The sequence below is a fragment of the Mercenaria mercenaria genome, chromosome 13 (assembly GCF_021730395.1).
Source record: "Mercenaria mercenaria strain notata chromosome 13, MADL_Memer_1, whole genome shotgun sequence".
Lineage (NCBI taxonomy): Eukaryota > Metazoa > Mollusca > Bivalvia > Venerida > Veneridae > Mercenaria > Mercenaria mercenaria.
This window is the reverse complement of record NC_069373.1, coordinates 27,664,988-27,686,075: the sequence shown is the minus strand read 5'-3', so window position 1 is coordinate 27,686,075 and position 21,088 is coordinate 27,664,988. Positions and strand designations below refer to the sequence as shown.

The following is a 21,088-nucleotide window of genomic DNA, read 5'->3' as shown; positions in this document are numbered from 1 at the left end:
CAAATTTGAAGCCTGTATCTTCAAAAATGTGAAAGTAGGTCACTAAGTCAATGTCAGGGTCAAAGTTTATTTCAGTCAACAAACCTATGCATGTGGTCCAAATTTGAAGGCTGTAGCTACAGAAATGAGAAAGTAGGTCACTGCATCAATCTCAAGGTCATAGTTCATTTCGGTACACAAAACTATGCATGTGGTCCAAATCTGAAGGCTGTAGCTTGACAAATGTGAAAGTAGGCCACTAGGTCAAATTTCATTTCGGAGCACAAAACTATGCATATGGTCCAAATTTGAAGCCTGTATCTTCAAAAATGTGAAAGTAGGTCACCATGCAAATGTCAAGGTCACAGTTTATTTCTGTAAACAAATCTATGCAAGTGGTCCAAATTTGAAGGCTGTAGCTTGAGAAATTTGAAAGTAGGTCACTAGGTCAACCTCAAGGTCAATGTTTATTTCAGTACACAAAACTATGCATGTGGACCAAACTTGGAAGGATGTAGCTTGAGAAATGTGAAAGTAGGCCACTAGGTCAAAATCAAGGTCAAATTTCATTTCGGAACACAAAACTATGCAGCCTGTATCTTCAAAAATGTGAAAGTAGGTCACTAGGTCAATGTGAAGGTCAAAGATGATTTCGGTACACAAAACTATGCAAGTGGTCCAAATTTGAAGACTGTAGCTACAGAAATGTGAAAGTAGGTCACTAGGTCAAGATCAAGGTATGAGTTGACAATGTTCATCTAGCCACTCAAAACTATACATGTGGTCCAAAGTTGAATGTTGTAGGTTAAAGACAAAAAGATTTTAAAGTTTTTCCCTATATAAGTCTATATAAGCCATGTGACCCCAGGGGGATAATTTGAACAAACTTGGTAGAGAACCACTAGATGATGCTACATTACAAATGCCAAAGCCCTAGGCTTTGTGGTTTGGACAAGAAGATTTTCAAAGTTTTTCCCTATATAAGTCTATGTAAACCATGTGACTCCCGGGACGGGGCCATATTTGACCCTAGGGGGATAATTTGAACAATCTTAATAGAAGACCACTAGATGATGTCACATACAAAATATCAAAGCCCTAGGCCCTGTGGTTTTGGAAAAGGAGATCAAACTTTTTCCCTATATAAATATAAATTATAAAAATAAACAAAGGCCATAACTCACTCAAAAATTGTTGAACCAGTCTGATTTTCAGGGGGACACAAGTAGGGTACCAATACATCATTCTGACAAAGTTTGGTCAAAATCCCCCCAGAAGTTTATGAGGAGATGCGATAATGAGAAATTGTTAACGGCCCACGGTCGCAGAGTGATTTGATAATAAAATATTCATGGAAGGTTTGAAAAAAAAAAAAAAAAAAGGCATGAATTTTTTTCTTTCTTTTTCTTTTTTGGGAGGTGGGGGTTTGGAGGGGGAAGGTGTGTGACCAAGGCAAGGTGGTGACCAGGTGTGGGTACACAACTTCACATGTTTATAAAAAATGTTTATGGAAAAGAATGAAAGAAGTTTAATGAAATTCTACCAATTGGTTGGTTTGTTATGTACAAATCTGTGGATTTTTAAACAATTAAAGGGCAATAACTCTAAGGGAAACTGAATAAAAAAAAAATTGACAGGCATCATTGCAGTATGTTGGTCCATGTTTATTTCAAGTTTTATGAAATTCTACCTGATAGTTACTGAAAAATGACTGCAGACGGACATTTTTGGGCATTTTTCATAAATCAAGGGCAATAACACTAAGGGAAATTGACCAATCCAAAAAAAAACTTGACGGGCATCATCGCAGTATGTTGGTTTATCTTTATTTCAAATGTCATGAAATTCTACCTGCTAGTTACTGAGAAATGGCTGCGGACAGACATTTTTCAGTAAATAAAGGGCAATAACTCTAAGGGAAATTGACCAATCCATAAAAAAAGCTTGACGGGCATCATTGCAGTATGTTAGTCCATGTTTATATCAAGTTTCATGAAATTCTACCAGCTAGTTACTGAGAAATGGCTGCGGACGGACTGACAACGCCATTTCAATACCCCCCTCCCGATTTCATTGGCGGGGGATAATAACAGGGATAGAGAAGTGTATCAAAACATTAAATAAGTATAAAAGGGACATGTATAATTCATGGAAATTTCTGCAAAAGTAATGCACCAGGACATTCTATCGTATCATGTGGCTAATAATGTGAAGCAACTAATTGAAGTTTGAATCAAATAAGTGAGATAGAACAGAAGTGCATGACAACTTGAACCTGAAAGTCTAGTAAAAAGGGGGCATAACTCATTGTGTCATGTGGAACCACCGTTTTAAGTTTCAATAAAATCCATTTAGTAATAACAGATTTATTTATTTTGTTTGGTTTAAGATCACACCGACATAATTATAGGTCATATGGCGACTTTCCAGCTTTGATGGTGGGAAGGCCCCTGGGTAGAACCACCGACCTTCCGTAAGCCAGCTGGATGGCTTCCTCACATGAAAAATTCAACGCCCCGAATGAGGCTTGAACCCACATCGATGAGGGGCAAGTGATTCTAAGTAAACAAGAGATCACAGAGTGATCTTGGCACCCACCAATGTGCCATTTTTGAGTGTTCCAAATTTCAAGACTTATTGACTAACTCAAGGTCAAATTTCATTTCCGTACACAACACCGTGCATGTGGTCCAAATTCGCAAGCTGTAGCTTGAGAAATGTGAAAGTAGGTCACTAGATCAATTTCAAGGACAAAGTTCTTTGTACATAAAACTATACATGTGCATCAAGTTTGAAGACTGTAGTTTGAGAAATTTGAAAGTAGGTCACTAGGTCAATCTTAAAGTTAGAGTTTACTTCAGTACAAAAAACTATGCAAGTGGTCCAAATTTGAAGGCTGTAGCTTGAGAAATGTGAAAGTAGGTCACTAGGTCAAAATCAAGGTCAAATTACACTTCAGAACACAAATCTATGCAAGTGGTCCAAATTTAAAGCCTGTACCTTCAAAAATGTGAAAGTACGTCACTAGGTCAAAGTCAAGGTCAAAGTTTGTTTCAGTACACAATCCTATGCATGTGGTCTAAATTTGAAGCCTGTAGCTACAGAAATGTGAAAGTAGGTCACTAGGTCAATCTTAAGGTCAAAGTTCATTTTGGTACACAAAACTATGCAAGTGGTTCAGATTTGAAGGCTGTAGCTCGAGAAATGTGAAAGTAGGTCACTAGGTCAAAATCAAGGTCAAATTTTATTTTGGAACACAGAACTATGCATGTGGTCCAAATTTGAAGCCTGTACCTTCAAAAATGTGAAAGTAGGTCACTAGGTCAATGTAAAGGTCAAAGTTTGTTTCGGTACACAAAACTATGCATGTGGTCCAAATTTGAAGGCTGTAGCTTGAGAAATGTGAAAGTAGGACACTAGGTCAAAATCAAGGTCAAATTTCATTTCAGAACATGAAACTATGCATGTGGTCCAAATTTGAAGCCTGTACCTTCAAAAATGTGAAAGTAGGTCACTAGGTCAATGTCAAGGTCAAAGTTTTTTCAGTGCACAAAACTATGCATGTGGTCCAAATTTGAAGGATGTAGCTACAGAAATGTGAAAGTAGGTCACTAGGTCAAAATCAAGGTCAACTCATGTCAAGGTTCATCTTGCCACTCAAAACCATACATGTGGTCCAAATTTGAATGTTGTAGGTTATTGACAAGAAGATTTTAAAAGCTTTTCCCTATATAAGTCTATATGAACCATGTGACCCCCCAGGGCGGGACCATATTTGACCCTAGGGGGATAATTTGAACAAACTTGGTAGAGAACCACTAGATGATGCTACATTACAAATGCACAAAGCCCTAGGCTTTGTGGTTTGGACAAGAAGATTTTCAAAGTTTTTCCCTATGTAAGTCTATGTAAACCATGTGACCCCCGGGGCGGGGCCATATTTGACCCTAGGGGGATAATTTGAACAGTCTTAGTAGAAGACCACTAGATGATGTCACATACAAAATATCAATGCCCTAGGCCCTGTGGTTTTGAACAAGAGGTTTTTCAAAGTTTTTCCCTATATAAGTCTATATAAACCATGTGACCCCCGGGGCGAGGCCATATTAGACCCCAGGGAAATAATTTGAATCATCTTGGTAGAGGACCACTAGATGATGCTTCATACCAAATATCAAAGCCCTAGGCTCTGTGGTTTTGGACAAGAAGATTTTCAAAGCTTTTCCCTATATAAGTCTATATGAACCATGTGACCCCGGGGGCGGGGCCATATTTGACCCTAGGGGGATAATTTGAACAAACTTGGTAGAGAACCACTAGATGATGCTACATTACAAATATCAAAGCCTTAGGCTTTGTGGTTTAAACAAGAAGATTTCAAAGTTTTTCCCTATATAAGTCTATGTAAACCATATGACCCCCAGGGCGGGGCCATTTTTGACCCTAAGGGGATAATTTGAACAGTCTTAGTTGAAGACCACTAGATGATATAACATACAAAATATCAAAGCCCTAGGCCCTGTGGTTTTGGACAAGAGGTTTTTCAAAGTTTTTCCCTATACAAGTCTATATAAACCATGTGACCCCCGGGGCGGGGCCATATTTGACCCAAGGGAAATAACTTGAATCATTTTGGTAGAGGACCACTAGATGATGCTTCATACCAAATATCAAAGCCCTAGGCTCTGTGGTTTTAGACAAGAAGATTTTCAAAGTTTTTCCCTAAATAAATCTATGTAAATTATAGAAATAAACAAAGGGCCATAACTCACTCATAAATTGTTGAACCCGACTGATTTTCAGAAGGACACAACTAAGGTACCAATACATCATTCTGACAAAGTTTGGTCAAAATCCCCCAAGTAGTTTCTGAGGAGATGCGATGACGAGAATTGATAACGGACAGACTGACTGACGGACGGACAGACCACGGACGCAGAGCGATTTGAATAGCCCACCATCTGATGATGGTGGGCTAAAAAGGGGGTATAATTCATGAAAAATTGGTGCCAGAGTTATGGCCCTTGTGTCATATGATGTGGAACAACTAATTTAAATTTGAATCAAATCCATTTAGTAATAACTGAGACAAGAGATCACAGAGTGATCTTGGCGCCCACCAATGTGCCATTTTTGAGTGTTCCAAATTTCAAGACTTATTGACTAGCTCAAGGTCAAATTCCATTTCCGTACACAACACTGTGCATGCGGTCCAAATTCGAAAGCTGTAGCTTGAGAAATGTGAAAGTAGGTCACTAGATCAATTTCAAGGACAAAATTCTTTGCACACAAAACTATGCATGTGCATCAAGTTTGAAGGCTGTAGTTTGAGAAATTTGAAAGTAGGTCACTAGGTCAATCTTAAGGTCAAAGTTTATTTCTGTACACAAAACTATGCAAGTGGTCCAAAGTTGAAGGCTGTAGCTTGAGAAATGTGAAAGTAGGTCACTAGGTCAAAATCAAGGTCAAATTACACTTCAGAACACAAATCTATGCATGTGGTCTAAATTTAAAGCATGTACTTTCAAAAATGTGAAAGTAGGTTACTAGGTCAATGTCAAGGTCAAAGTTTGTTTCAGTACACAATCCTATGCATGTGGTCTAAATTTAAAGCCTGTAGCTACAGAAATCAAGGTCAACTCATGTCAAGGTTCATCTTGCCACTCAAAACCATACATGTGGTCCAAATTGGAATGTTGTAGGTTATTGACAAGAAGATTTTAAAAGTTTTTCCCTATATAAGTCTATATGAACCATGTGACCCCCAGGGCGGGGCCATATTTGACCCTAGGGGGATAATTTGAACAAACTTGGTAGAGAACCACTAGATGATGCTACATTACAAATGCCAAAGCCCTAGGCTTTGTGGTTTGGACAAGAAGATTTTCAAAGTTTTTCCCTATACAAGTCTATGTAAACCATGTGACTCCCGGGCAGGGCCATATTTGACCCTAGGGGGATAATTTGAACAATCTTAGTAGAAGACCACTAGATGATGTCAGATACAAAATATCAAAGCCCTAGGCCCTGTGGTTATGAACAAGAGGTTTTTCAAAGTTTTTCCCTATATAAGTCTATATAAACCATGTGACCCCCGGGGCGGGGCCATATTAGACCCCAGGTAAATAATCTGAATCATCTTGGTTGAGGACCACTAGATGATGCTTCATACCAAATGTCAAAGCCCTAGGCTCTGTGGTTTTGGACAAGAAGAATTTCAAAGTTTTTCCCTATATAAATCTATGTAAATTATAGAAATAAACAAAGGGCCATAACTCACTAAAATATTGTTGAACCAGTCTGAATTGCAGGGGGACACAACTAGGATACCAATACATCATTCTGACAAAGTTTGGTCAAAATCCCCCTGGTAGTTTCTGAGGAGATGCAATAACGAGAAATTGTTAACGGACGGAAGGACTGACGGAAGGACGACGGACCACGGATGCAGAGTGATTTGAATAGCCCACCATCTGATGATGGTGGGCTAATAAAAGAGTGAAAGTGCACCAGAACTTTAACCTGAAATTCTAAGTAAAAAGTGGGGGGGATAATTGATAAAATATTGTTGTGCGAGTTATGGCCCTTGTGTCAGGTGTTGTGGGTGATGATGAGGAATAACTATTTTAAGTTTGATGCAAATCCATCAAGTAATTACAGAGATAAGGAGAAAGTGTATCAAAATTTTAACCAAGGTGTGGACGTGGAAGGAAACCGACATGTGTACTTCGTATAGTCGAGCTAAAAATAGGTCAGCAGATCCTGACACCAAGATTCTTAAAGTCCTCACTAAAGTTATATAAGGAAAATCTGCCTCGACCCCTGGTGGCTGTTTTTAACAAATCAGAATGATCTGAAATAATTTGTTACAGGGTCACCCATGTTACAGCTTTCAAATCATTTTGAAATCGACCGCGACTTTTCAGAAGATTTTCAAAGTTTTCCATCTAGTCATACTTTAAAAATCACTAATATCCGTTTGTTTCAATCTTTGAAAATAAGTCCACTAATTCATGTCCCCACATACTTGTCTTTTACCAAATCAACAAAGTTTTTGCCAAAAATTATGTGATTTCACAGTCTTGAGAAAAAAAGCTGTGCCCTCTGGCAGCCATGTTTTGTAAAGAACCATCATGGCTTGAAGGAATTTGTTACAGGCAGATTAAAGGAACATTTCTTTAAAATCATTTTGAAATCAGAGCAGCAGTGATAAAGAACTAGATGCCCACAGACAACATGTCGAGCCCACCCTTTGATCCCTAACTGTGACCTTGATCTTTGAGATAGTCAGTCTCATTGAGTTAAACATTCATGCAAAATATAAACGAGATTTCTCAATGCATGTTATGGGCGTGACAAGATCTGACATGACCTTTTATCTCCTGTGACCTTGACCTTCGAGACAGGAACCTTGGGTTTGCGCAGGACACTCCGTCTCACTGAGGTTAACACATGCCAAATATAAACACGATTGCTCTGTGCATGTCAGTTATGGTCTGGATAAGATCTGACATGACCTTTGACCACCAACTGTGACCTTTACCTTTGAGATAGGAACCTGGGGTTTGCACAAGATGAAAGAAGGTAATGTAAAACATTTTCCTTTCTGAGCCTCTCAGAGCTAGCTAGCTATGCAAGCAACTGATCAAGCAGTGTAAGATGGTGGTTTGACATTTTCACCTATTGACAAAATACAACCTTTGACTGCTATACCTTTCTCCTATAATTTTATCCTTCAGTGTCCTAATCACTCAGACTTTGTGACCCTAAAAATATTTGTGATGCACAGACCACAGGTCAGCAACCACCCCTTTGAATAATAAGTGGTGCTGCCAAAATTGAATGATGAGCCACTCCATTTTAGAAATTTAGCAGGGTAAAGGTTAAGAGAAAATATTGTAAAGCTTACTGGAACAAAGTATATAACCACTATAATTTCAATGTGAACAAGCAAATTCGATGAACTGGTATCCCCCACCGAAAGGGTTTGTGCTGAGGAATGGCAAAAAAATATGTCCAGCAAAAAGTTAAGGATGTTAATAAGAAGCAAATAATTTCATTAGTCAAAATCAATTTAACAGAAAACAAATGTTTAATTAAAGAGTACATAATAAATATATGATACTTTGATCCTGACTAAAGAATTTATTTTGAATGGGATATGCTTACTGTAATAAGCTTAGCTTTTAAAATTAAATGCAGTTATTGAAATGTGCGCTTGAAGTTTAACTGGAACGAAATATTGTCTTTGAGTGGTTTGGCACCAGATGTTGCTGTTTAACATGTACATTTGAACTTAAAAGAACAGAATGATGTCCCTAAGAGAACACAATCAAGTAAGATATCTTGAACATGGCTGAGGGCAAGGTTTGTGCAGTCACAACTTAACATGTTGAAGGGTGTGACCAAGGCAAGTGGGTTACCAGGTGTGGGTGCGCAACTGCACATGTTTATAATTAATGTTCATAGAAAAGAATGAAAGAAATTTAATGAAATTCTGCCAAATGGTAAGTTTGTTATGTACAAATATGTGGATTTTTAGACAATTAAAGGGCAATAACTCTGAAGTTACAAAAGAAATCCCTACGAAATTGTGTGTGCACAACCACATTATAGTGCTCAAAATTCTATTTAAGTTTCATAGTTCAAGGTTGAATATATCAAAAGTTATGTTGCAGAAATTGTCATATCTATAGTACCCTAGAAACTAGGGTGCACTAGAAACTTCTAAGGGCCATAACTCTGGTGTTACTAGGGCAATCTGACTGAAACTTGATAGTGGTGAACATGTATATGAAGTTTGTTTGAAACAAGAGCTGTCTCCATAGGATGACACATGCCCCCGATGGCACTTTGAATGAATAGTTATGGCCGATGTTAGAGTTTAGGACCTTTGACCTACGGACCTGGGTCTTGCGCACGACACATTGTCTTACTGTGGTACACATTCATGCCAAGTTATTTGAAAATCCATCCATGGATGACAAACATATGGACCGGACACGCCCATCAATGCACTATCCTTTAACGTCTAAGTGTGACCTTGACCTTTGAGCTACGGACCTGGGTCTTGCGCGCGACACGTCGTCTTACTGTGGTACACATTCATGCCAAGTTATTTGAAAATCCATCCATGGATGACAAAGATATGGACCGGACACGCCCATCAATGCACTATCCTTTAACGTCTAAGTGTGACCTTGACCTTTGAGCTACGGACCTGGGTCTTGCGCGCGACACGTCGTCTTACTGTGGTACACATTCATGCCAAGTTATTTGAAAATCCATCCATGGATGACAAAGATATGGACCGGACACGCCCATCAATGCACTATCCTTTAACGTCTAAGTGTGACCTTGACCTTTGAGCTACAGACCTGGGTCTTGCGCGCAACATGTCGTCTTACTGTGGTACTCATTCATGCCAAGTTATTTGAAAATCCATCCATCGATGACAAAGATATGGACCGGACACGAAAATTGCGGACAGACTGACAGACGGTTCAAAAACTATATGCCTCCCTTTGGGGGCATAAAAAATCTAAAATAAGGAATGATTATTATTTTTTTTTTTGGGGGGGGGGGGGGGGGGTGTGATCAAGGTAAGGGAGTGACCAGGTGTGGGTGCACAACTTCACATGTTTACAATAAATGTCATGGAAAAGAATGAAAGAAATTTAATGAAAATCTACCAAATGGTAAGTTTGTTATGTACAAATATGTGGATTTTTATAAAATTCAAGGGCAATAACTCTTAATTTACAAATAAATGCGAACGGAATTGTGTGTACACAACCACATTATGGTGATCTAAATTCTGTTTAAGTTTCATAGTTCTAGGTCAAATATATCAAAAGTTATGATGCAGAAATTGCCATATTTTTAGTACCCTATATAGTTAACAGTAGAAACTTCTAAGGGCCATAACTCTGGTGTTATTAGGGCAATCTGACTGAAACTTGACGGGCAGCAAGAACTCATAGTGGTGAACATGTATATGAAGTTTTATATAAATATTCCCAACCATTTCCTAGATATGGCTCCGGACAGACAACGCCAAAACTATATCCCTCTGACTTTTGTCGGGGGATAACAAACAACCTGAACATTTAAATATTGCAGTGTCATTTTAATAGTCAAATTTTACACTTTTTGTTAAAAATATCTGTATTCAAGCATTCAATCAATAACACAAGTCTGAAATATTCTATAACAATTCCAGCATACAGTCTGAAATACTCAATAACAGTTTCAGCATCCACTAACAATATTTGGCATTTTCCACCAAATTGTATATTTGTATGTATATAAATGCTACATACACTATATCATATAAAAATATGAAAAACTTACAGTAAATAAAAGGCTGTTATAAAATCAGACTATTTTGTTGTCATTCTGACGGAGATTAAAAGACTGAGGATAAAAATTAATAAGTTGAGAGATGGGGGAAAATGTAAAAGAATAAATAAAAACAAACTTATAATACATAAGTAACAGATAGGAGCACAATATACTGGTGTCAGAGTAGAAACAAGAAGTTGCAAGTCGAAAGAGCACATGAAAAAAATGCACTTTTTCATACACTGATTTTCATAAATGAACAAAGGATGTGTATTAGGCTTGATTAAACACATGGTGTGAGCCTTTGTCATTTCTAATGAAATACCTGGAAAAAACTATCACGAGGAACGTAATTTTTCACGAGATTTTCTCTGAAATAACATACAAGTATAATAAAAACAGTATTTGGAAAATACATTCCAAGGTTATTTGTTTTAAGCACTGAGTAAACTCCATTTTGAACCTTAAAGTAAGTTCATATGTTCACTTCCTACTATATTAATGTATAAAACCATAACATTGATGAAATTTTATACCTTTTATATACTAGACGTTATGGAATCTTAGCAATGACAAAATCAATAAGTTTAAGACTGGTACTGGGAATTGTATTATCATACTGCAGAGAAAAACTTTAAAGCATTAAAATTTTACACTATTTTTACATTATGGTCCCTATGTTTACATCAAAAATCACATTACTCAATTATACTGTAAATTGTATGACAAACCTATGCTAATGGTACATGTACATTTATTCTATAGGTATCTATTGGCCAAAAACAATCACAGGTCAGTAATATCTAGAGAAGATTTAAACCAGGCTTATTTCTATCTTCTATACCTCTGTGGCATTTTTTAAAAACAATCCCCAACACTTATAACTAGGTCTTAATTGCTGCACTGCTTATGAAACACAACTTAATTGCTAATTCACTGACAAATGAATGGTTAAAATTTCCTGTCAAACATAAATTTAGCAGCTCTTTTCATTTTTTATCAAAACTATCTTTATGTTCATGTTTCCTTAGTTTAGAAAAACTTTACTCAATACTCCTAAACACTTTCTTGAGAAATATAAAACACTAGTGCAAAAAAAACACATGTACATAAATCATGTTGACCTTGTCTAAAATGATTGATATGATACTGTTTAATATATTTCTCTGACCTGCTATTTCACTAACATGTAATTACATCAGCATCGGCTAAATATGAATGACTTAATGACAGTCAGCCCACACAACCAAAGAAATATTGGGATAAAATAATCAATGATTTTCCTCATACAAACTGCTTATTTATACACTTTTATTTGCTAACTAGAACCAATAATTGTGTTAAAAGAAAAAGAATCATCAATATTTTCTGCCCTGGTCCTATTACAAGCTGATTGAAGTTCTAGCTAACCTAGTTACATGGTAATATTTTCTTTCTTCCCAGATCTTCTAAAAGAAACTCATGAATTATGCAGGATGATTCTGATAAATAGATTTTCCTTGATAAGAAACAATGCAGGAAATTCTATGATATAATTTTTCCCATCACAATTTCAAATATCTGTACTTTTATATTTAAGGATTAAAAACCCCTTTATTTATAACCATGCAAAATAAAAGTTTGATAATTTACAAACATATTTTAGTATTAAAATCATAAATATTTTTGAAGAAACATTCTTTCAGTATCATGTTCATAAGTTATAAGGGGTGGGTGCCCAAACTTACAATTGTACCAAGGTGTATTGTGATATTTTGTTTTGTACTGGGTTCTACAGATCTTTCTCAGCAGTTAAATTTGGTCAGCTGGATTTTAACAACATAAAACAGATTACAGGCATCAACATTTAATAGCAATGACAAAACTCTGCAAACTCCATTTAAAACAATTTTACATTAATCATGTTTTTAAGTTTTTCTTGAAGTAATGTTTGAAATTTGCTGAATACTTATTTTAAGAAATATCCAAAAAATAAAACGGGTGTACATGAATTGTATAATAAATGCTATTTTCCTCAATCAAGAAACAATGGTAAATTCGATCCACCAGTTAACTGCATATCCCTGTCAAAGTCTTTTGAAAGGTAGCAAAATTAAGACAAAAACTCTTACAAACTTAATTTAGAAATCTCAAGTCACCACCATTTAAATACACTGTAACTTGTAAACTGTTTTATTTTTATGAACTCTTCTTGGTCATTCAGTAACAGTATGGACTATATCTAAATTTAACTATCATCGTTTTTCTTCTCATTTTTTGGAAAGAGAACAAAAATATGAAGTATCAAAACAAATGTACATGTACCAATTTACCAGCAAGTTACACATCACATATAAAAGAGTTTTATTTGTGTCAGTCATACACAGTAATAATTACCATCTCAAGTTTCAGTTGAAATTCAAGATGAATGAAATAATTTTTTGTTCAATGAATTTGATCCCTACTCTATAACAATGACATAAATGCAATATGTTTTCTCATGAATAGAAACTTTTTGCAGGACATCAGACAAATGTTGAACAATAATCACGAACATGAAAAATGAAAATTGCAAATAATTACGCTTTTATTACTGTAACAAATTATTATTATTTTTTTACCACTAACCATACTTATTATTACAAACTAGCACAAGTATTCAACAAGCGTTTTATAGCTTTTAACCTACATGAAGCTTTTTTGTACAAAAATGTATATGTAATTAAAACTGAATATCAATATGAAGTCATCAAGTGCTGTTTAGAAATGTTGGTATTCCTTTTGTAGAGCTTCATTTTATTTGTATAGATAAAATTCATTTGTTTGCCAACTGATACTTAAACATGCAAATACAAAAAATAATTCATAAACTGGTTTTGGAAAGCTTTGCTATGCACTGTTATGGCCTGTACAGAATTAAAAGAAAGTCAGGAACATTTTGCATGTACATAAATGAAACTTAATAAAAATATGATAAAAAATGAACCTGAGGAGAATTAAGCTGTATCACAACTGGAATTTCTGGTAAATATATCCAACCTCTGCCATGTCCATAGATTTTACAATTACATACATGTATGTTTCTTCAATAGAACGGGCCTGTCATTTGAGGCTAATGCCACATTTAAAAAAGTCTTTGTTTGCTGTCTCCCGACCCTACTTTTTAAAGTTGGGTAGGTAGGCATTTTTTTTTTTTTTTGGTGGGGGGATTATACTTTTACCAGAATATAATTACGATCATTTCTTACAGAATATTTCTTATCTTAAAAATAAGACAAATCTGTATAAGTTGTATAAAAGGATGAAATTCATTTAAACTTTCTTACTTATTATTTTGCTTACTTGAAATATAATTATGGCACTTGTCATATCGCAACTTAAAAAAATTTGACCAGCATTGTCCAGTAAAAACTTTTGGGGCGCAGCATTGTAAGCGGGTAGGTAGGGAGACAGCAAACAAACATATTTTTAATTTTGGCCTAAAGAACAACTATTGAAATCAATATGTGAATGTATTTGCCCAGTAGGTTTTGAAAACCTGAAAAGATTAGGTTCACTTATCTGAAATGTTTGGATTACAGATTAATGAACTGAATATTGGCCATTGTTTTACAATACATGAAATAAATCCTATACACTTTGGTTTGTTTTTTTATATACATGTTTCAAAAATATTAACAGTATCCGATTACTCCATACAGATACAATAGTATTGATTATTGATACCCAATACACTCAGTTGCATTATCTGTACACTATCTCCATACAGGTTATTGGAGAAAAATGCAAAATTTATACCTGTGTTACTCAGATCAAAATTAGTCTATGAATACTTGTTTTAACCATTTAGTGTCCAACATAATTTATTTTTAGAATTAAATTTCCTTTCTGATGGTATATTTTTCATAATTTTGTGATAAATATTTTTCACAATAGAAAGCTACAAACCTAAACCTTAGAATATTATTATAATTTAGCTGTTTTATGCATGTGATACAACAGAAAAGAAATATTTTTACTGTTACAAATGCACAGTTTTATTAATTGAAGGTAAATGAAAGACTAGAAAGGTCTATATTAAGTGATTTTCAAAATAAGCAAACCCATTTAATTAATCATTAAAATCTACACCCCTACCAAACTTACAGAACTTCATAGATCATAAAATTAATTAATTTCATAATGTTTTGATAAGAAGCACTGATCAAAGACACTTTCTATAAAATTTGTTGATCCACATCATAAATAATGATGCAAACAACACCCTAATTGCCTTGTTTTGACAGCTGTGCACAATAAACACACTTCCAAGGGGCCCAGGTCAATTAGCATAAATTCCATAATGTTGACAAGTGATCTATGGATTTTAATGGTTGTTATGGTAACCACACCTTTTATTACACCAATCTTATGTCTCACTTTTACATAATTTGCCATAGTTGAATGATAGAATGCAAATAATAACTTAGTTTTTGGGTCACCTATATACTTTTCCATCCATCAATAGCTGTCCTAATATATATAAAGTCAGTGTGATTTTCAGAAAATGCCACCTGAATTAAAAGTGATAATTATCAATAAATTACAATTATAACCACAAGTTTTTCTGAAACTGATCTTTTATTAACAGTTTAAACTTCACAAATATGCTTTTGTGGGCTTCATTGCCAATATATTTTATTGGTATTTTGCATTTAAACTATCGGTGTAGTAGAATGCGATAAAAGGAGTATCTATGGAGTAATGCATAGATGCGTTAAAACGAGTATCTATGGAGTAAAGGGGTATACAAGCCACGTCTGTATAATTTAATGTAAATGCTGCTAAAATAAATATTCCAAGTAATCCCTCGTATATATAATCAGCTGTATATAATGAGATTAAATTGTTTTATAAATACTTCAGATGGTGAGTTTGAATTGAGAGAAAAAATGTAAAAACAATGATGCATGTAAATTTCTTAATACAATCAACCTTATATTACCCGATAAAAAAAATAATAATTGAAACAAGCTTGAATAAAAACCAATGATGCTGCGAAATATCATTTCTTCTAATATTTACCAACATATGCCAAAATCATTAACAGAATATTTTCTCTAGTTACAATACACAGCCAGGGTTTTCTGGTCAGGTTCTGCTTATTGGAAAACTAACTGATGACTGGAGGCAGAGATTGCAATATACAGACCTGTCAATCAACTGGCAAATTACATAAATCAGACACAACACTTTGATGGCTTATCCAGTATTAGGCCAAACTAATATTACTATGTTTTATGGCCAAAAGAGATGTTAAAGAATTAAGCTTTGCAGACTGTATCAGCAAACAATCCCATTTTATGCAGAATAAAAGGTATACTTAAAACACTGACATTGTAGACACATGCAGAACATTAATGTAAATCAGGCTTCAAGTATACCCAGCAAGATCTGTCAACAATTTTCAAAATTGTATTTCTTTCATGGACTTACTCCGGTACTTGTTTCTTTAAAACTGTCTTTTTAATAAAACTGTAAATTATACTTAAAACGTGTTCTTAATACAGTTACAATTCACGGGCAATATTTAGGTCAAGGCAAAAAAAAAAAAAAAGAAAAAAAGGGTATGTTGCTGCCACTCTGGATATCAAAAATTGATAAAATTAAAAATCAATTTAAAATTCCTGACAAATGCATTTAACAAGATAAAAGACCTAATTAAAACTAGCCTTAACAAACTATAAATAAATAGTTTTTTCCTATAATCAGACAGATGGCAGGGAAACATTTATTCATTAGGCATAAAAAAAATTGTTCCGGTCTCCTGACCTACCATAATTTTTTGGCCTGACCCTAAATGTTTTTATGGAACTGTTGGAGATTTTTTTTTTTCAACTTTTTTAACAAAAAGTTACAAAACTGCACTTTTTATGCTTTAAACATGGTCAGAGATGTTAGAAATCAACTTACTGCTGCTCTAAATGCATTACCCCCTTATTTCAATATTTGTATTCATTTTTTGACACAAAAATAATTTCCGAAAAGACCCACTTAATAATAAAAAAAATATTAAAAAAATACTGACCTACCGGAAATAAGCAAATTTTTGTTACGCCTTAATCAGAGTTAAAAGACCAAGTACCAGTAATGCAACAAAAAAAAAACAATCAATCCATTTCTTTACTCTGACCAAAACATTACACAATTTTTATCCATGATAGACCGTCTGTTGAGAAACACATACATAGCAGCTTCGAATACCAATGTGGGCAACATGGTAAGCTATTTATCACAGAAAATGGATGATCAATGTTAAATGATCATTGTCCAGTTTTTATATCCTGCCTGAACTGGTTTGAATGAAGTAAAACACATTCCACTGGCAGAATATTGTGCACACAATGTGGTAAAAATATGAACATTTTGTTCAATAAATACTGATCATTAACAAACAATACACTTCACAAAAAATTCATTCCCTATGGAATTCATCGCACATTCAAACAAATTTCCACATTTAAACCTGATGCACATTTTCACTGAACAGCACATTGAGTGTACGAAAGTCACTATAATAGAATAGTATTGAAATCAAATAATATATGGAAAAGAAAATCCATTGATTCTAATTCACCACGAAATTTAATCTTCAATCCACATTTTGGCTGGTGCATTTAAAAATTCACACAATTTCCATTCAAAAACCACAGTGAGTGATTTTATATCTTTTTAATAAGGCATGTGTGGACGGCTTTTAGAAATATCATTGCATTTAAACAATATTATAATTATGTGATAAATTTTCTATTTCAGTTTGTGATCACAACGTGGAATGTTCTACATAGTAGAACCGATTTGTGGTAATTTTGTTCTAGTGTTCAACATTCCAGCGTCCTCTTGAATATACTGTTGGCGAGCCTTCCCACTTGATGAGCTTCCTATTTTAGACACTAAAGTGCTAGTGTTAGCTGTGGTGATCTTTTTACGCGATGCAGAATCTTGACGATTTTCATTGCCTGGAGGTTTCGGTAATCGTCTCCGGAGCCAAGCATGCCGCAGTGCCTGACCAGGTGTCATACGACCAGCTGGGTCCCATTCAAGGCATCGTCGCATAAAGTCAAGGAAAAGTGGATCATCAGTACCTTTAAGAGCAGTGACAAGGTCTTTACTACCAGGAGGACCTCTAGTTTTTCCTCGACGTGATCGTCCTCCCTGAAGTACAGTGCTACCATCTGGCAGTGTTGTGACAGTGCAATATCTTGGATGACCTTTAGAACTAATAAAATTGCGAGCTCTTTTTGACTGATCAAGCAATTTTTGTGGAGGCACACCCTGTAGTTCAATGATAGTTGCCAGCTGGTCCCCTTCATCTTCACCTGGAAACAGTGGATACCCCGTCAGTAGTTCAGCCAGGATACAGCCCAGACTCCACATATCAATAGGCATTCCATACTTTGCCCCCAAAATGACTTCTGGAGCCCTATAAAATCTTGACTGGATATAAGTATATATGCGCTGGTGTTCATAGCAGCTGGACCCAAAGTCTATAACCTTAATTCCACTCCTGCCCTGCTGTTTTAGAAGGATATTTTCGGGTTTGAGATCACAGTGTATGATTCTATTTTTGTATAGCGCATCTAAACATTGCAAGATTGAGTGTGCAAATTTCCTAACTAGTTGTAAGCTAAATCCTTGAAATTTATTTTTCTTAATGAGTTCATATAAGTTCATACTGAGCAATTCAAATGTAATACAAATATGATTGCGAAAACAAAAATGCTCGAACATGTGGATAATGTTCATAGTATTGTCTTTGTCCTGTTTCTTCAAATGTTCAAGAATTCGTATTTCTTCCTGAGCTTGTCTATGGAATCTCTTTTCATTTCGAACCATTTTTAACGCTATATGGGACTGAATTTTATGATCATAAGCTTTAACAACTTGTCCAAAGCTGCCTTTCCCAATAACTTTCAAAACTTCATACCGATAAGCTATATGATCATGTGGTACATGTATATAAGATCCATTCTCATCATCGTAACCATTGTTATTTGCACCACCTACAACACCTTGTCTTTTCTTTGCATTCTGTCCAACAAAAAATATCGCAGGATAATTAAATATTTCATGGTGTTCAAAGGATGTGAGTTTATGCATGTACTGTTTCATAGCCAATTCAGGACTCATGGCATTATTCCTCCTTGCAGCTGAACCAGATTTTGAGCCAATACTACCAGCACTTGAACTTGGTCTAACCACTGGTAGTGCACCCGGTTCCTCTTGCACGCCATGTTGGATGTGGTCTCTTTTCGTTTCATGATGTTTGTGATCTTCATACAACTGGGTAACTTTCGGTCCCTGGGTACTCACATGAGCACTGTGCGACGCCCCTCCAACGGTCTGACTTGTTAATGGTGGCAAATGATGTGTTCCATCAATTGTATGGGTATACATGTCGCCTGTAGTCAAAAGAGATCGAGTCCTTTGTACAGGCACTGGTAAAGGTTTCACACGCGTTGACATGTTCCGAAAATAAACACCGAAATATACCCTTCCTCGCTCTCCGTTTGTCTTCTAGAGCTTACGACATGCCGCATCTATAACTAAACTTCCATTTGAAGGCAGCCAAACAAAATAATAATCCAGATTCACTACATTGTTTCTATTCTTTGTTAGAGTGGTCTGTTGCTATTTTTCGAAAGACTAATGGAGGTATCGTTGCCAAGCGAGACACTGGTTGGTCAAAACGTCATGTCCCGTGACGTCATGGAAACATGCGGTCACGTGACTGCAATTGACGGTTTAGGACTACTAAATTGTTGTCGGATAAAAAAATCGGAGAGATTTCAACACGTTAACATAAGCTATATATAATTTTTTACCGACATATATAGCTTTTTTACCGATATGAGCGCATGTATGTAAATTGCGAAGGAACTGTAGCTTGTCATGAAAGTGGAGAGCTAAATAAAAACAAAGACAAATATCAAACAGGGAATGCCACGTACCAAAATCGCAGCCTCCCCAAAACGAAACCTACAGCACGTAGACGTGCACACCACAAACACACACACATACACGTGCACACACACAAAGCCAACACACGAGGACAAAACGAACAAACAAAGGAACACACACACATACACGCGCACACACACAAAACCTACACAAGAGGACAAAATGAACAAACAAAGGAACGCAGTGGGGCACCGCATTGGAACGGTCAGTGGCAAAAACACCACTGGGGAGCTTAAACCGGTTTATGGTGCGCACCCAACCTCACTCTTATTCCCACCATGTTTCAAAGACACAGGACAGTGTAAATAAAAGTAATCCCCTCCAGGTGAATCTCTAACACACGTAATGGAAACAAAAAGGCATGGCATGTAAAACACAAAAATGCTCGTGTATAAAAATATAAAAAGCAAACCTTTAGAACCAAAAACGTATGTACTCAATGCCTTTTCAGAAGACAGAGCAACAAGACAGTCCTGACACATTGAGATTTATCGACCGGCAACTCACTTCGATCGTATATATATATATCATGCGCGAATCCAGCCAATTTTCTCAGGGAGGGGGTGTGGTGAGGGGGGGGGGGGGGGGGAAGGGGACCTACCGAACCCTTACTACTTTATACACTAAATAATTTGATGTGTTTTTGTGGATGTTAGCCGTTTACAAGTACATAGTTGTCAATAAGTTTTTGTTGAACAGGCTGAAATAGAAAAGTAGCCGACCATCAACGGGGTCCGGGGGCATGTTTCCATCCCGGAAAATTTTGAAATTCAGTGCTACATATCCTGCATTCTGGGGATTTTAGGAGCATTTAAGAACACCCTTTCCACTGCAATTCTATATACAATATACCCCTTATTTTCACATTTTTATGAGCTCATCTGTTAAATTTTGGAAAAATAATAAAATTAAGTTTTCTTAAAGGTAAACATGGTAAAATTCTTTCTTTCTTTCAGATAATTAACATAAATATGAATTACGTCGGGTCATATGTAGCAGCAGCCACATACACTTTGAATGCGGTCCTAATTTTGTATTTTTGAAGGATTTTCCAGGGGTGGGGGTGGGGGTGGGTGCTGGGTCTGGACTCCCGGACCCCCTCTGGATCAGTATATAGAATAAGATAAACACATTTTCTGACGTCTTCTTCTTCGTGTTCTAACTACAGTCCTTCGTAACTGATTACTTTAATTTATTTAAGCGTGGACCATTTGATTACCTTAGGAACGTGGCTTTCCCTGTTGGATATTCATCCTTGTTACCCTCCACCCAAGCCGCTTTTTTGTAATTTGCATATAATTTACTCATTGATTTTTTGAAGCAACCCGTCTACTATATTTTCCGTTAAGTTTCTTTTTGTTGCAGACCTACTTTGCGATGTGTAGCTCTATGGCTGTGCTGTGCTTTGGGTGCTAAATGCTTCCGGGAAATCTACCCTTACCTGTTTTTTTGTCTTGAAATATTCAAAGCCATCTGCAGTTCCACATTCTACAATGATCTCGCACCCTTTTATAAAGATTTCTAAATCTAAATAAATAAAACAAAATACATTTTTTTCTAGAATAGAAAAAGTGGAAACTCCACAGGCCGCTCAACACGACAAAAACGAAAATGTTGCAGGCTCGGTTTGATTGAGCCTGTTCATGGATGGTAGTGGAAAACAGCTCTCAAAAAACATAGACCAAGGAATGTGATTAACAATATTTATGATTTTAACTCTTTATGATAAAAAGTAATTTAGACTACAAACTTTTCTTCGGGCAAAAAATGTAAAACACTTGTGAAA

The 21,088-nt window shown here is 35.8% G+C and overlaps 1 protein-coding gene across 1 annotated transcript; it reads right to left on the bottom strand.

The window, feature by feature from the left end:
- Positions 1 to 10,093: 10,093 nt before the first annotated feature.
- LOC123529207 (dual specificity tyrosine-phosphorylation-regulated kinase 2-like) lies at positions 10,094 to 19,039 on the bottom strand. Its single transcript, XM_053521378.1, has one exon. It carries the CDS (start codon positions 18,805 to 18,807, stop codon positions 17,122 to 17,124), a length of 1,686 nt encoding a protein of 561 aa, XP_053377353.1. The 5' UTR covers positions 18,808 to 19,039; the 3' UTR covers positions 10,094 to 17,121.
- Positions 19,040 to 21,088: the final 2,049 nt, after the last annotated feature.